This window comes from Rhinopithecus bieti, unplaced genomic scaffold (assembly GCF_001698545.2).
Source record: "Rhinopithecus bieti isolate Rb0 unplaced genomic scaffold, ASM169854v2 scaffold_2272, whole genome shotgun sequence".
Taxonomy (NCBI): Eukaryota; Metazoa; Chordata; class Mammalia; order Primates; family Cercopithecidae; genus Rhinopithecus; species Rhinopithecus bieti.
This window is the reverse complement of record NW_016804163.1, coordinates 1,676,383-1,693,522: the sequence shown is the minus strand read 5'-3', so window position 1 is coordinate 1,693,522 and position 17,140 is coordinate 1,676,383. Positions and strand designations below refer to the sequence as shown.

Below are 17,140 nucleotides of genomic sequence, written 5' to 3'. Positions count from 1 at the left end.
TATAGACAGCTCTCTCAAAGCGTGCCGTCTTTTATGGTCGAAGCCAAAGGGATGAAATAAGCCCGGGTCTCCAATAGCGCTCCCAGGCTTATCAGGTGGAGGAAAATTCCTGCCTAATAAATTGTGATCAGACAGGTTATCTGCTCTCAAACCCTGTTTCCTGATAAGATGTTATCAATGACAATGCATGCCCGAAACTTCATTAGCAATTTTAATTTCTCCTCATCCGGTGGTCCTGTGATCTCACCCTGTCTCCATTTGCTTTGTGATATTTTATTACCTTGTGAAGTGTGTGATCTCTGTGACCCACACCCTATTCGTGCACTCCCTCCCCTTTTGAAAATCCCTAATAAAAACTTTCTGGTTTTACCACTCGGGGAACATCACGGATCCTGCCGACATGTGATGTCTCCCCCGGACACCCAGCTCTACATTTCTCTCTCTTGTGCTCTTTCCCTTTTATTTCTCAACCCAGCCAAGACACTTAGGAAATAGAAAAGAACCCACGTTAAACATTGGGAAGCAGGAAAACCATTCTTTGCATAAGCCCAAGGAAGAGAGTCTTTGAACAAGGGCCTTGTCAACAGTGTATAATTCTGCCAAGGATTCAAGTAAGGGCAGAACTGAATATTGTGTGGTGGAAAGTATGAGGAATGCTGGTAGCAGAAGCGAGTGAGAAAGTTAAGTGCAGCAACTCTTTCAAGGCACTTGATGGTAAGAGGAAACAAAGAACTTGAGTGGAAGCTCCAAGACTGGATAAAATATTATCCTTTTTGTTCATCTGTTTAAGTTCCTTGTAGATTCTGGATATTAGACATTGGTCAAATGGGTAGATTGTAAAAAATTTTCTCCTATTCTGTAGGTTGCCTGTTCACTCTGATGATAGTTTGTTTTGCTGTTCAGAAGCTCTTTAGTTTAATTAGATCCCATTTGTCAATTTTGGTTTTCATTGCAATTGCTTTTGGGGTTTTACTCATGAAGTCTTTTCCCATGCCTATGTCCTGAATGGTATTACCAGGTTTTCTTCTAGTTTTTTTATGGTTTAGGTTTTATGTTTAAGTCTTTAATCCATCTTGAGTTAATTTTTGTATAAGGTGTAAGAAAGGGCCCAGTTTCAGTTTTCTGCATATGGCTAGCCAGTTTTCCCAGCACCATTTATTAAATAGGGAGTCCTTTCCCAATTGCTGGTTTTTGTCAGGTTTTTCGAAGATCAGATGGTTGTAGACGTGTGGTGTTATTTCTGAGGCCTCTGGAAACCATCATTCTCAGCAAACTAACCCAGGAACAGAAAACCAAACACTGCTAGTTCTCACTCATAAGTGGGAGTTGAACAATGAGAACACATGGACACAGGGAGGGGAACATCACACACCGGAGCCTGTCATGGGGTTGTCGGGGGGCGGGCAAGGGGAGCGAGCAGCAAACCACCATGAAACATGTATACCTATGTAACAAACCTGCACATTCTGCACATGTATCCCAGAACTTAAAGTATAATCATAATAATAAAAAAGAAAAGATTATCCTTCGACCTTTGATCTCCCACACTCCCTCATCCCCAACTGAAATGGAAAGTGTTGAGCAATTACATGTTAATGGGGAAGAAACCAAGAAAATTTCAAGATACATGAGATAAACAACTCTTAGAATGAGTTTGCCAAGTACCCTGAAGGTATGAAATTCTAAGTACAACTGAAGTGATTAGACTTTGACTTTAGAAGAGATATTTAAGTGCTTTAAAAAAGTAAAAGATTTCTGTAGAGACATGCAAATTTGTATATTTCATCACAGGAAGTAGGAAGTCCTTAGGTCCTATTTCTCCATGAAAGAAGTTGAAAGATTATTTGTTGAAAGTTATGGGAGAAATGGTAGATTTGGTGTTTAGGGGATATTGAATAATTCTACATGGTTAAAAATATTGACTTAAATATTTGGTGAATGATTTCCAAAGAGCAGAACTTTGGAGTCTGCATTAACTGCTTAATCCTTTTAGATCATTTTGAAGGTTAAAATGTGAGGCAAAATGGCAATAGGGTATGTTACTTTTTTTGCGTTTTGTAATTATTTTCTTTTCTACCATATATGAATAAGAAAATACTTTATGTTACACAATGCTTTTGTTTCTTAGAGATCGTCTTCAGTTTTTTTCCATTCCATGCTTATCTGAATATAGAATACACATTTATATGTGGTACTGATAATTTTCCAGAAGTGAATTATAGCAGATATTTCTGAGATCAAGGATATGGCAAATTGCCTGGTTTAAATTTTCATAAACACTGCAGTAAAACAGAGGATTTTAAACAGTGATTTTGGAGTTATATTATGGTACAAACACAGGAAAAAGAGAAGGTTTACCAGAGAATAAACTAAATAAATATTAAATAAAAGGACAAGAACTTGGAAAATGCTTTCTAATGCTGAGTAATTCACCTCATAGAGTACTTTCTATTTCTGTCACTGTCAACTTAACGAATGTGATATATCAGTTGTGGATGACATTCATAATTCCACTAAATTAATCATTGTTAGCGTCTATAAGTCCACTGCTTTAAACTTCTCAGCTGCTAAATAGATTTTCATTACAAATCCATTAATCTAAACCTAAAGTTGAAAAGGCAAGTAACAAAATTAAGGTTATTTTGTGTCCAAAGTATAATTTTAAAATGTTCAAAGTAATTCTGTTTTTTAAGGAGAAAGTGTAGTTGTTTAATCAATCTGTTCATCAATTTTCCCTGCTATATTGTTTTAATGGTTTTAGTTGTATAATATTTTATTACTTATTATTTTATTTATTTTTTTACTTCTCCATGCCTAGAATATTCAAGTAACAGTGAGGAAGACAGAAGGTCTGGAGTAGAATGAGGACCAGGAGTAGGAGATGAGGGCGGAGGAGTTATCAGATCATGTGGATAATGACTTTGATTTATATAGTAAGTTGATTGAAAAGCTATTGAAGAAAATTGAGCAGGAGAGTTTCATGATCTGAATTGCTTTTTAAAAAGCTTTATTTGGTTGCTATCTTGAGAAAGGAAGTATGAGGCTACATGCAGAAGCAGAAAGAATGGAGGCTATTAAAATAATTGAAGTAATAGATCATGGTGGTTTTTGATCAGAATAATGGTGGAAAGGGAGAGAAGTAACTGGATTTATTATGTTTTGTGAAGGGTAAGCTGATTTAGTTAGCTTTAATTTGGATGTGGCATAGAGAAATAAAGAACATATTCAATAATTTTGGGAAGGATGGTATCGATATTTACTGAGGTGACAAAGATGGACAGAAAAACAGTTTTGAGGGAGAAGTTCTGAATTTGGCTTTCCAGTGTGTTAAGTGTGGGATGCCCTTTAGAGGGGTTGAGTAGGAAGCTGGACATGTGCATTCAAGGTTCAATGGAAAACTATAGGCTGGAGACAGACACTTAAAATTTGCCAGCATTGCAATTAGTACAAATGAAGTAGGTACACGGGAACCATCCAATGGAGTAGATGAGAAACACGGCAGGTACCAGGACCAAACTTCAGTACACTCCAGTGTTGAACTTTACTTCCCAAATAAATTTTTTTCTTGACGTATTTAAAAAATTTCCTAGAGGACTATATTTTATTATTTAAATTTTTGAATTTGCTGTGTCCTTAATTTATGAGTGTAATATATTCTTATTTTTTTCTTGAAGATAGTGATGACAATAGTTTTTTAAAACTGATATCCTCTTTTATATCTTACATTGGATCCAGTTACTTCTCTCCATTTCCACCATTATTCTGATCAAAAACCACCATGATCTCTTCCTTCAGTTATTTTAAGAGCCTCCGTCCTTTCTCCTTCTCCATGTGGCCTCCCTTTTCTTCCATTTTTTTTCTTTCCTCTATAGACATTCTGTTTCTTAACCGCAACCTTGACTATTCCTGTTTTTCTTGTTTTGTTTTGTTTTATGCCACTCTTATGTTCTTCACATGCCCAGAGATCTTTGATTTTTCCACTCACAATGATGAATGATATGGATTTATTTGAGGTGTTCGATGTGGGTTTCCTATGCTGTTGTTTATAAAACTTTGCTTTCCTGCCTCCTCTCTCTTTTGAGTGGTACAGTTCATTGAGAGTTCTGTTGGCAATTGAAGGGTTTATTGATGGATTTAATTCCCTGTGGTTTAATGACGAGATTTCAGAAGTTAAATGGGTGGCATTCAGTTACCCAAATGAATTCGATATTCTTTTGGTAAACCTAAACCAAAACTGGTTGCTTTCATTTTACTTCTACTATCCTCTGTTTTATTTAGCAAAGTAATTTATATTCTTCTGGCTAGGGATTAATGCCACATTGTCTATTTAACTTCCATGATAGTGAGCGGGACTTGCCTACTCAGACTTTCAAAGAACTCTGTGGTATTTTCTCTTGTCCTCCTCCTTGCCTTCTGTGTGCTCTCTTTATGTTACCAGCTCTGAACATGGAGTCTCTCTGTAATGTGTTGGGAAATCAGCTTCTACCATTATTGTAGTTGATTTCTAGTATACTTGGACTCTGATATTTTCTGCTGTTTCCTTTACTATCTCTTCCTATCAGTTTATTGCCTTTGAGACAATTATTTCAGTGGCCTTTAGGTCTGTAATTATAGATGCAATAATGGTTTAATACTCAGGTAATGCATTTGGCAAGAACTTTCTTAAAATTTGCTTCCTCTGGTTATTATCTTTGTGAATTTAGGAAAGTTACTTAAGTCTCTTAAAAATATGGTTCACCTTGAGGCGGGCAGATCATGAGGTCAGGAGATCGAGACTATCCTGGCTAACATGGTGAAACCCCCTCTACTAAAATACAAAAAATTAGCCGGGTGTGGTGGCAGGTGCCTGTAGTCCCAGCTACTTGGGAGGCTGAGGCAGGAGAATGGCGTGAACCCAGGAGGTGGAGCTTGCAGTGAGCCGAGTTCGTGCCACTGCACTCCAGCCTGGGCAACAGAGCGAGACTCTGTCTCCAAAAATATATATATATATATATATATATATATGTGTGTGTGTGCGTGTGTGTGTGTGTGTGTGTGTGTGTATATATATATATATATGGTTCACTTTTCTGTAGAGGAGGGATAATGATAACAATGCCTAACATATAGGATTACTGTTAGCATTAACTAAGGCAATATATATCAAGTTCAGTTCTTGGGGACTAGCACATGCTTAATATTACTATTATTAATAACAACATTATGAGTACTACTTTTTATTTTTAAATAGATAGTGTAACATTGGCTTTTGTATTTTAATTTGTTATAAAATTACACACATATTAGGTAATTTGGGTGATGGAAACATTTACCTACATAGCTTAAAATATATGTCAATACAACAAAAACAACATATATGTGTAATATATGTGTGCAACTACACATTTTATATATTTATCAAATTTCACAGTTCTGCTGAAAATTCTTAATTTTAAGAACAATTGTGGGAAAATAATCATTGTTTGCATTTGTAGAACTTTTCTCACCTTTTTATTTTTTTCTGCAGTCATTTTCTATGGAAATTTTTTGACAGCTTTTATAGATGTTTTTCATATATTTTATCAGCCCAAGCAGTATGTATATACTTTTTTTCCATTGCCCAAGTTTATCTCTGTTACAATTAATATACTATTAAATAGACATTAAAAAGATTACAAAGAATACTGAGGTATTAATATTCAGGATGAAAAGATAAGGGTTAATTGCTAAGCTTACAAACCAGCTGGTCAATTGTTTCAGAGTTTGTGGAGGTAACTGAGTTCTGCCTATTTTTCAACTGATGAATTGGAATTTACAGAGATTTGCTTATTTTTTTTTAGAGGTTAGCATTTTTGAACTACAAGTATAACAATAAACGGTTCAACCACAGTCATTACATCAACAGCAGCAAGCCTGCCAGAATCCACATAGGAAAAAAGCAAAACAACACTAAAGCTAAATGAAAGGCTAATGTGGATTATCCTGTAAGCACCCTTTATAGCATCCTGTGATTATAATTTCAACTTTCTTTTTCAGTTTGACATTCGTCTTGGTCAACATAATGATGAAATGGAAGAACTGTCAGGCAATGTAAAGGAAGAATCCAAATCTCAAAACAGCAAAGACAGAGTGATTTGTGAGTTAAGAGCAGAGGTAAGACATTGGGTAAAGAGTGCCATATTTATTAAAACATAACTGACTGTTGTTAAAAGCCATACTATTTTAAGTAGGGTAATGGATGTGCCTTTGGTTACTTTATGAAAGTGAATGCTGCTGCTAATGTAATTAGCTTATATGTGATTTAAAAGGCTGTGGAATGACATTGGCCCATAACTAGATCGAGTTATTTGAATATTATTTAAAGATGAAATGTTTAACTATGAAACTATCTTGTAGCTAATACAAGTCTTACTGTGCATAAATATTATTTAAAAGTTCAACCAACTGCTGGATCGTGTATGTTCATTTACTTTTAGAACCAATGACATACAAGATATGCATCACGCAATTTCTGGTGGAATTAACCTTGCTATTGGCAGTTAACAACAGTGAGAGATAAAATAAATTCACTTTTGTTATAGTTAATTCATTTCTTACGTACACCACCTAAGAAACATTTATTTTTCCACTCCTGCCACCACCAACAATAAATGAATTTTCACAAATGGGTAAACTCTGAGTGTTTTTTACTGTTCTGTAGGTAAAAACAGAATCATTGTCCTTATAGAAAGGAGAAGGGATTGAATTATTTGTACTTCATAGAAAATAGCATGATGGCATTAAAAATGGAAAATCACAAATTACTTGTCTTGGAACAGATAATTCTGGGAAAATAGCTTGGAAACAAATGTGTAAGAGCAATTTACAGACTGAAATGAATTTAATGCAACCATAGGCTGGTAGAAAACTGATTTGTATTAGGTTTTCTTCCTTATATAACTCTTCAAATTCTGAACTGACACCAGAGTATATTTACATCAGATGAATATAGTGCAATGGGAAATACACAGATTTTGGAGCTAGAAATGGGTCCATCACCTCCTGATTACTTTATTCTGGTCAGTGCTATAAGCATCTCTGTGTGTCAGTCTCCAGATTAAAATAATAGTAATAATAATATTAATAATAGTCATGAAACAGGATTTTGGAAAATGTATGTACTGCAAGGAAACAGTTTTCTGAGACAGAGTGCTGTAGTATTGAAACTTACAGCTAAGCTGCTTAGGAGAATTATATCCTCCCTGTGTTCCTCCTCATCACATCAATGCCATCCCGTGACAGCTCTTCTATGAGTCCTAAAAGTGGTGTTGGGGTGAGCCGGCATGTATCAAGAGGTCCATTATGAGAAAGGCTGACTGTTGAATACAAATCTTCCTAAGTCAAAGAGAAAAATTTGTGGCTTTCATAGCTTTTGTTTTCTAAGAGGAATTGAACTATCAGGATAGATACCTCTTTTTCTTGACCCTCAGCTCTGAGAAGCATCTTTCATTAAACGTTGTACAACATGTTGTATAAAAGCTTATTTAATAGTTAATGGCAAAAAAGGAGGAAGGCACATCTAGATATTTATTATAACTCTCCTCAGAAGCCAAGAACATTATGTATACACTTTTTTTAAGACAAGTTTTAGGTTCACAGCAAAATTGAGCAGAAAGTGCAGTTTGCACATACTTCCCCTTTCCCCCAGAGACTCCTCCACAACCAACATCCTTCATCAGTGTTGCATGTTTGTTATAACTGATAAACAAGCTGAGACATTATCAACCACAGTTCATAGTTTACATTAAGGTTCACTCTGTGTTGTACATTCTATGGCTTTTGACAAATGCATAATAACATATATCTACCGTGTTAGTATCATGCAGATGCTAAACAAATATTGCATAGAAATATGCTTTATTGCAACTTGTTTACATAAATGTGTCACAACTACTTATGTTTACATAAAAGTACTATAATTTTATTAAATTTAATAACTTATTTTAAAAATTAGTTTATTATTTTTAGATATATAATCAGCACTACAGTGAGTATGCATATGTATATAAATCACTGGACATTTAAAAATGGCTTATGATATATTCCTAGAAAATAGTGTGGCTTGGTCACTGGGATATTTATTTTTTAAATCTTTTTTACACATTTCCAAGTGTTCTATTAGAAAAATTGTATCAATTTACATTCTTACTAAGTAAGACTAAAATCTCTGAATATTATGTGTAAAGCAAATATTGAAAAAGACTCAATGTTGGAGAGAAGAGGTATATTACCCAGGGGACCTGAGAATTGAGAAATGGCATGCTGTTGAGTTTTCTGGGTTTTTGTCACATACATTCCAAAATTAGAACTGAAGAAGCCAGAAATCTGGAAACACCAACAGGTACAGATAAACACACAAAGATACCTAAAATGAAACACAACCTAAGTCTGCTTGCTCTAGCCAAAGTACTAAGGAAGAGTCAATGTAGCAAGACGAAAACTTTTAGGACAATAATGCTTGAATCCAGCCCAAATCACAGAAAACTGTGGCCCCACCCCATGCCTGTTAGCTGAGGCCAGCTGTAGAACCTGGACTTCTACATACATCTGGAAGTAACAAGACAATGCTATCCTTTCACTCTCAATTGTGGTTTCATAAGAACCCACCCAAAACACAATGATAGATAAAATCCAAATCTCATGACATATTTCACAAAGTATCCAGGATACAATTGGGTATTACTCATCATACCTAGAACCACAATAGTTTGAAGTGAATGAAAGAAAACAATTGATAGATGCCAACACTGAAATGATAAAGATGTGTTAATTATTTGGGAAGGATTTTAGAGAGGGCATCATCAAAATACTTCAGTGAGCAATTGTGCATATGTATGAAACAAATAAAAAATAGGAATTTTCAGTAAAGAAATAGAAGGTCTCAGCAAATAAAAAAAATGCAAAGAAGGAACAAATGGAAAAGTTAAAACTGAAAAATGAACTGAATTTAAAAAAACAACTTCTGAATGCAGAAGATAGAGAAAAGAGTCAGTGAACTTGAAGATAAATGAATGGAAATTATCCTTTCTGAATGAGATAAAGAAAATAGGCTGGATTTTAAAAGTAAAGTCTCAGAGACCTGTGGGGTGATAAAAAAAAAATTACATTCATGTAATTTGAGGCCAGTGTGAGAGGAAAAATAGTGTAGGACTGACAGTACTAAAAAATAGATGAAAACTTCCCAACTTTCAAATGAAAGAATCAAACCTAGAGTCAAGAATTTTAGTGAATCCCAGACAGCATAAACCCGAAAAGGTTGATATTAAGACACATCATAGTCAAACTTATGGAAAATAAGAAAAAATAACCTTAACAGCACCTAAAAGGTAAATTACAGTATATACACAGGGGAAAAAATCCAAATAACAGGGCTTATCACATCAGAAACTCTGGAAGCCAGAAAGAAGTGACATACAATTATTTAGGTTCTAAAAGAGCTGTCAACTCAAAATACTATATCCAGTGAAAATATCCCTCAGATCATTCTCTAATGAGGAAAACTAAGATAAATTATCTTTGGCAAATAAGCATATGAAAAGGTGTTCAAAATATTAGTCATCAGGAGAATGGAAATTAAAACCACGATGGGACAAAACTATAAACCTATCAGAATGGCTAAAATCAAAATAGCGACAATACTAAATGGTGGTAATAGCACAGCTATTGAATTACTCACCTATTGCTAGAGGGAATGTAAAATGATACAATCACATTGGAAAATAGTTTGACAGTCTTCAAAATTGCAGCTACCGTATGATCAAGCAATTGGACTCCTAGGTATTTACTTCATAAAAATAGAAGTTTATATTCACACAAAACTTATAGGTAAATCTTGAGTATTTTATATGTAAATGCCAAAACTTAGAAACAACAAGGGTGATCTTCATGGGGTGAGTAATTAAACAAGCAATTACATCCATACCTTGAACTACTTCTCAGCAACAAAACAGAATGAACTCTTGATACATGCAACCATCTGGGTGAATCTCTTGAAGTATTGTGAGTGAAAAATATCCCTCAAGACTACATAGTCTATGATTATATATATATGATTTATTTATATATATATGATTTATTTGTATATATGATTATATATAATCATATATACAAATAAATATATATATATATTATATATATAATCATGTATATATATTCAGCATTTAGAAATGGAGAACCTATTAATGGTTTTCAGGAATACAGGAGTGAAGGGAGTGGGTGCTGTGGCTAAAAAACAGCCACATGATGCATCCTTGTGGTGATGGAAGCATTCTGCATTTGACTGTGCCAAATTCTTTGCATAATTGTCAATGTCTGACTTTGGTATTGTACTAATGTACTGCTGTTTAACAGCCTATCTAAAGGATTCATTCATTCATAACTGTAAAGTACTAAAAATTGTACACAATAGTAGGCACTCAATCAATACTAGGATAAGAACTTAGATCCAGGTCTCTTGGATCCCAAAGATAAATTTCATATGGCTTTTACCATTGGAGAGATCAGGGTAAAAGGCACATGGAATTTATTTTTTCTTTCAACTGCCTATGAATCGACAGTTAGCCAAAAATGAAAATTTAATTCAAACATCCTAATTTTTTTTTGAAATTTAAGTTGTGATTATATAAGCAACCCTATTTATTTTGCTTATGCAAGATAAAACATAAGTATTTTGTTACACAATTTTTTTCATACCCAGGAAGATTGTATTATCTATGGGGGCTTAGAAAGGTTCTTTCTCCATGTGAAAGTCAATTAGATTCTGTCTGAATAGATAAAATGCAGTAATAGTGAAGTAAAAAACGAAACCAAATAACAACAAAAATAAGTTCATATGCTCATTCATTATACAACCCAATTATTTACTCCACAAATATTAATCAACAATCTCCCATGTTAAGCACTAAAGATTCTACAAAGTGATGTATTGATGGCCATGGACACAAACAAAGCAAGTCAATTAAATGCAATATGTTATATAGCCTTATAGGTGAAGCACAGTGATTTGTGTGGGGATAAAGAGGAGATATAGTGAATGAGATGGGTAAGGTGAAGAGCAGTTAGCCAGGCAAAGTGCAGAGCCAGGTAGAAAGGTAAGAACAAGGCTGGGTGTGGTGGCTCACACCTGTAATCCCAGCATTTTGGGAGGGCAAAGTGGGTGGATTCCCTGAGCTCAGGAGTTCGAGACCAGCCTGGCTAACATGGTGAAACCCTGTCTCTAATAAAAATATGAAAATTATCTAGGCATGTTGGGGGGGCCCCTGTAATCCCAGCTACTCAGGAGGCTGAGGCAGGAGCATCGCTTGAACTTGGGAGGCGGAGGTTGCAGTGAGCTAAGATCATGCCAGTGTACTCCAGCCTAGGTGACAGAGCAAGACAAAAAACACAAAACAAACAAAAAAAAGAAGGTAAGAACAATATCTGTAAAGGGCAGTAGCATGTAAGAAGGGAGGACACTGCAGAATTTAGAGAAAATACTGTAGGAAAGGGTGGTACATGGGAATATTGACAGAGAAGGAAACACTTCTTTTTTTCTTACATTAGTGTAGATATCAGAAAGTGTGTTGATTTTGGGGGTGTTCTGATCACTGGAAGAGCAGTATGTTCTGACTGGGAGCAATTCACCACTAGATGTTTTTAAGGTAGAGTGAAGGAAAATGCAGAGGGAAGAAAATGTTTTGGTTTTGTGCTAAAATGAAAATAAAAATATTTTCAGGATGTTTTCTGAAATTATAAATTTAATCTTTAGTTCTGCAAATATCGTACGGTGTCTGCTATGCTGTGTTCTGGTAACTCAGTGGTGTGGGATGTGAAATGGACTTGCCTTCAGAGAACAGCCTTCAGCGAGGGGTACAGTATTCATCAGAGATCGTACCTTTTAGTGTAAGTTGTCAACAGTTTGGGAGCTATACAGCAAATGTGAATGAGGCTAGGGGGATTGACCTAGTCAGAAATTTTAGATGAAATACCAGATATTTTATTTACTGACATAGTTAAATAGCCTTATCTTTGACATGAAGGATATTGTATAATTAGAACTCCGGTGTCATCATAATTTAATTTTTAGAGATTGCCACAGTAAGTGTTGATCTGAATTGATTTAAATCTCCTGTATCTCCATTCCTCTTATTGACTTTACATGTTCTAGCAAAGAGATTTCAATTACTGAGAATATGATGAATATATTAGAAATGGTTATATGATTTTGGAGCAGGATATTGAGGAATGCAAGCAGGTTAATTCAGAAGTCTGTTAGTGATATAGATTTAAACATTCTGGGTTTATATTGACAAAACTCAGGAAACAGAATATATAAAATAAGACTTGATATGAATAAACCATTGGAGAAAAATAACAGTCTGGGAAAACAGAATCAAGCTGTCACAGTTAAATATACTTTCTGGTCATTTAGATAAACACAAGTCTAAATATTCAATTTTTTCAAGAATAAAACTGTTACTTATTCTGCATTTATAGACATCTGATAAATGGAAAGTTGCATAACCAGTGAAAGCCTGTTATCATTTATTCAGGAAATATTAGGTGCCTTGAGTAACAGGTATTTATTTCAAAACATTTAAACTATATAGTTCAAAATAAAATACTGCAAATAGTCTTTGATAGCACATCAGTAGTAGCTTTCCTTGGTAGCTACATCTTCTGAAAAGATTTCGAGCTAACTTGGGTTGATGATTGAATTACAATCTGAGATTTTTGCCACCCTCAAGTTTCTTGCTGTCTTCTATTACATAGAGAAGAGCTCAATGATGATTGTGATGTGAGTGGGAAAAGAAGGGACTGCATCAATGACAGCTGTAAATATTAGCTTGTCTTAGGAATAGCCCACCTCCCTTCTTTAGAAACTGTGCACATTTTAGTGCCAATCTCAACACATCTAGTGTTCGACACCTTCAAGCTACTTGAGATCTTTAATATGATGCCCTCCAGCTCTTATCTTCCTTAGGACATAAACACATACATTTGAACTTTTCCTGTAAGTTCTGTGCAATTCTTCTAAGACCCTGTTTACTGCTTCCCATGGGGTCACAAGTCAACTTAGCAAATCTACACTAATATGCTAATTTCTTTCATGTCATCATACCAATTGTTACTCTCAAATGCTTCCAATCCAAAACTGCTTTACTGACACTCTTATGGTTGTGTTTAACAAGGATTCTGATTTCCAGTAGAGAGAAATTTTCCGTTTTACACGAGAGGTCATTGACTTAGAACCTTTCCATCATTATCATCAAATGCTTTTCTTAGAAAACATGTTTTCCTATGAACTGACACCTTCTGAAAACATATGCCTTAAATCACGCAAACAATTACATTTCTCTTCTGCTGAAATCCCTGGTTAATATGAGTATGGCATAAACAGGGAAGGAAAGGGCCTGACAGTTTAGGTGGTGGAGTTCTTAGCTTCATTCTGCAATAGTGTGTGGCTCACAATCGCTCAACCAATGGCCATTAGCTGAATGAATGAGGGAAAGATAGGGACAAAGCACATATCAAAAAAGAAAACTTTCTATTTTAACTTTCTAGTAGGTCAAAAGAAAAAGTAAAATAAGAATGGAGGAAGGGCAAAGCTGTCTATATTCATTTGGAATATGTTTTGTTCTATATTTGACTCCTTTTTTGTTTGTTTGTTTTGAGATGGGATCTCACTCTGTCACCTAAGCTGGAGTGCAGTGGCACAATCTGGGCTCACTGCAACCTCTGCCTCCTGGGCTCAGGCAATTCTCTCACCTCAGTCTCCCAAGTAGCTGGGACGACAGGTGCACACCACTAGGCCTGGTTAATTTTTGCATTTTTTTTTTTCAATAGAGACAGGGGTCTCACCTTGTTGGCCAGGCTGGTCCTGAACTCCTAAGACAAGTGATCCACTCGTCTCGGCCTCCCAAAGTGCTGGGATTACAGGCACGAGCCGCCACACCCGGCCTAGATTTGACTACGTTTGATGCACTCAAAACACGCTGGTCACTGGTATGGTCTGAATGGGGGTGTGTTTCCCAAATTTATATACTGACATCCTGACTTCCAAGGTGATGGTATTAGGAGGTGGGACCTTTAGGAGTTGATTAGGTTGTGAGGACAATTAGAATTAATGCCCTTGTAAAAGAGACCCCAGAGAGCTATCTCACGCCTGTATCATGTGGATACATAGGGAGAAGATGCTGTCTGTGAACCAGAAAGCAGGTCCTTACCAGATACAAAATCTACTGGCAACTTAATCTTGGATTCCAGGCTTCAGACTGTGAGAAATAAATTTCTACTGTTTATAAGCTACCCAGGTTATGATATTTTGTAGCCTGAATGGACTAAGACAGTCACAAGTATAGACTGGCAAGTGTAATTATTTGAAGGACAGAACTATCAAGAAAACTAGTGACTGGGCAACTAAGTCATGAAGATAAGCCCCATTTTGATATAACAACTCTACTTTTGGGGTGAATTGGAGAAATTCACTGTCCTCTAAACCTTTTATTGAATTGAGTTACTTCTTTAATGGAGTAAATTGTTTCTCTCAAATAGTATTAGAAATTCTCCTGCATTTGAATATTTAAGCAGTAGAAAATGTTGTTAATTAAATAGCTTCCATAAATTTATGCATTAGTAAAACATTGCTTGATGTACTTTTTAATCCTAGTAGTCACAAGTAGTTATTGGAACAATTATTTCTAACAGTGATGTACCATATTGGTTTTTATTTTCAGTGTTGATCTGTCCAAGTTCAAAACAACTGTTCTGGAATTAGGTTTTACAGGTTGAGGCATTTCTTTCTGTGTAGTTAGCAATGATTCAAATGCCCTGAAAAATAGAAAAATTATCTTCTGTTCATATTTGAGTCTCTGATTTTAGGTTTTCTAGAAATCACCAAGACAATAATTGCTTTACTTAAGAAATAACTCAGACCAGTGATAAATCAAAACAATTACGCTTTGCAATTATTTTATTAACCAATGAGTGGAAGATGTCATTTGGAGGTGAGCAGGGATGAAAGGAAAAAGAATTAGGCCAAGAAGCTTTCCCTTCAAAGAAGCAAAACTATTTAATATGTGCATCCTTGTCTTAAATACTGAAAATTAATGAAAGATGCATAAAGATCTATTAAAATACTCTGTTCAGATTGAGTATCACTAGGTATTTAGAGCTAATGTTTATGAATACTTTGTAGGTCTCATGAGCCTTGTAAGGACTTAAAACATTAGATTTCATTTAATCAACACATCAATTTTATAAGACAATGTGATGGTTAATTTTATGTGTCAACTTGGCTAGGCCATAGGGTGCCCAGACATTCGTCCAAATATTATTCTGGGTGTGTCTGTGAGGATGTTTTGGGAGAAAACATTGAGTAAAGCAGATTGCCTTCCCTAATGTGGGTAGATTTCATCCAAGCAATTGATGACCTAAATAGAACAAAAAGGCTGAGAACAAGGGAGCTACCGACGCCTAACCGCTTGAGCTGGAACCGTGATCTGCTCCAATCTTTGGGTTTGGACTGAAACATCAGAACATCTTGAGCTTCCAGCTTGCTGTCTACAAATCTTGGGACTTAGCTTCTATAATTGCATGAGCCAATTCCTTATAATTTATCTTTCCCATTCTCTCTCTGTCTCTCTCTCTCTCTCATTAAACCTCACACCCTTGACCACTATGTGATGCTGCTTTACACCACCAAAAATTAACTAAACATTTTATGTATTTGTTCATTGTATTGTTATAAATTTAATTTATTTGTACATTTTTGAGAATATAGTTCTCCGATGCTAGACTCCTAAGCAAAAACACATAAATCAAGCAAAAGGAGTTATAATACATCTTTTGATACAATGTGGCTAAATAATAATAGGAGCACTTCTTTTTAAAAATATTTTAAAAATATTTTAACTATTATTTTAATAAGATTTTAAAAATCAAATTTCCTTAAAGAGCCAATGATAATTTGCATTGCAAAAACTGACTTTGCATGTTGCACTTTAGCCACACGAATGAAAATGTAAATAAATAAATAAATAAACAAACAAGACAATTATTGTTGCCACTCAGACAGTATGAAATAATGCCTTATAGCTTTGAGAAATAAAATGAGAGATGTCAGAGAATCCAATCTCTTTTCTTGCAATGACTTTAGCAACATGTTCCTTCTCCTAAGGAAGTCTTGATACTTCTCATTCACNTATTATTTTAATAAGATTTTTAAAATCAAATTTCCTTAAAGAGCCAATGATAATTTGCATTGCAAAACTGACTTTGCATGTTGCACTTTAGCCACACGAATGAAAATGTAAATAAATAAATAAATAAACAAACAAGACAATTATTGTTGCCACTCAGACAGTATGAAATAATGCCTTATAGCTTTGAGAAATAAAATGAGAGATGTCAGAGAATCCAATCTCTTTTCTTGCAATGACTTTAGCAACATGTTCCTTCTCCTAAGGAAGTCTTGATACTTCTCATTCACTTCAAGCCCAAAACCTGACAAAGAAACGAGCAAAGCCAGTGACAACTGATAGTTTTAATAAAATATCCCCATGTTTTCCCCTTCACATCAGTCTCCACCTTTAAAAGGATTATTTCCTACACTATCCATTGATTTATTTCTAGAATCCAGAGTGATATATGATCATGTTTGATAGAAATTGGATTAAGTTATTGTAAACATGTAACCAATTTATTCATTTTAGCTCCTAAATAAACCAAGAATGTAACTATTACAGGCTCATATTTCATTTAAATGTTTTTTTCTCACTACCTCGTATATAGAATTACTTACCTTTACAAACATAATAAAAGGATTGCCACATTTTCAAGAGGAGCCAAAGAGGAGGATTAACTTTTTACATCTGGAAAATTAAATATAGATACTGTTTCCTACTTTCTTTTTAATCCCAGAGTGTTTGGAATGTAGCTATACATTTTAACTGTTCTTGCCACAAAATAAATGAACAAAAGTAAGTAACTATGTGAGTGATGGATATGCTAATTTGCTTAACTACAGTAGCCTTGCCACTCTCTATATATATTATAACATTATGTAGCATACAATATATACAATGCAATTTATTTTTAAAAAATAATTCCGGTAGCAGAAGTAGATTAAAAGCCCTACATCTAA

At 34.8% G+C, this 17,140-nt stretch overlaps 1 protein-coding gene across 2 annotated transcripts in view; it reads left to right on the top strand.

Annotated features, from left to right (window-relative positions):
- CCDC102B (coiled-coil domain containing 102B) overlaps nucleotides 1-17,140 on the top strand; it is a 355,558-nt gene that overhangs the window by 155,857 nt on the left and 182,561 nt on the right. For both annotated transcript variants that reach the window (XM_017867082.1, XM_017867080.1), the window contains one exon: nucleotides 6,016-6,132. In XM_017867082.1, coding sequence (XP_017722571.1) covers nucleotides 6,016-6,132 — 117 coding nt within the window. The remainder of the gene's footprint in view (nucleotides 1-6,015; nucleotides 6,133-17,140) is intronic.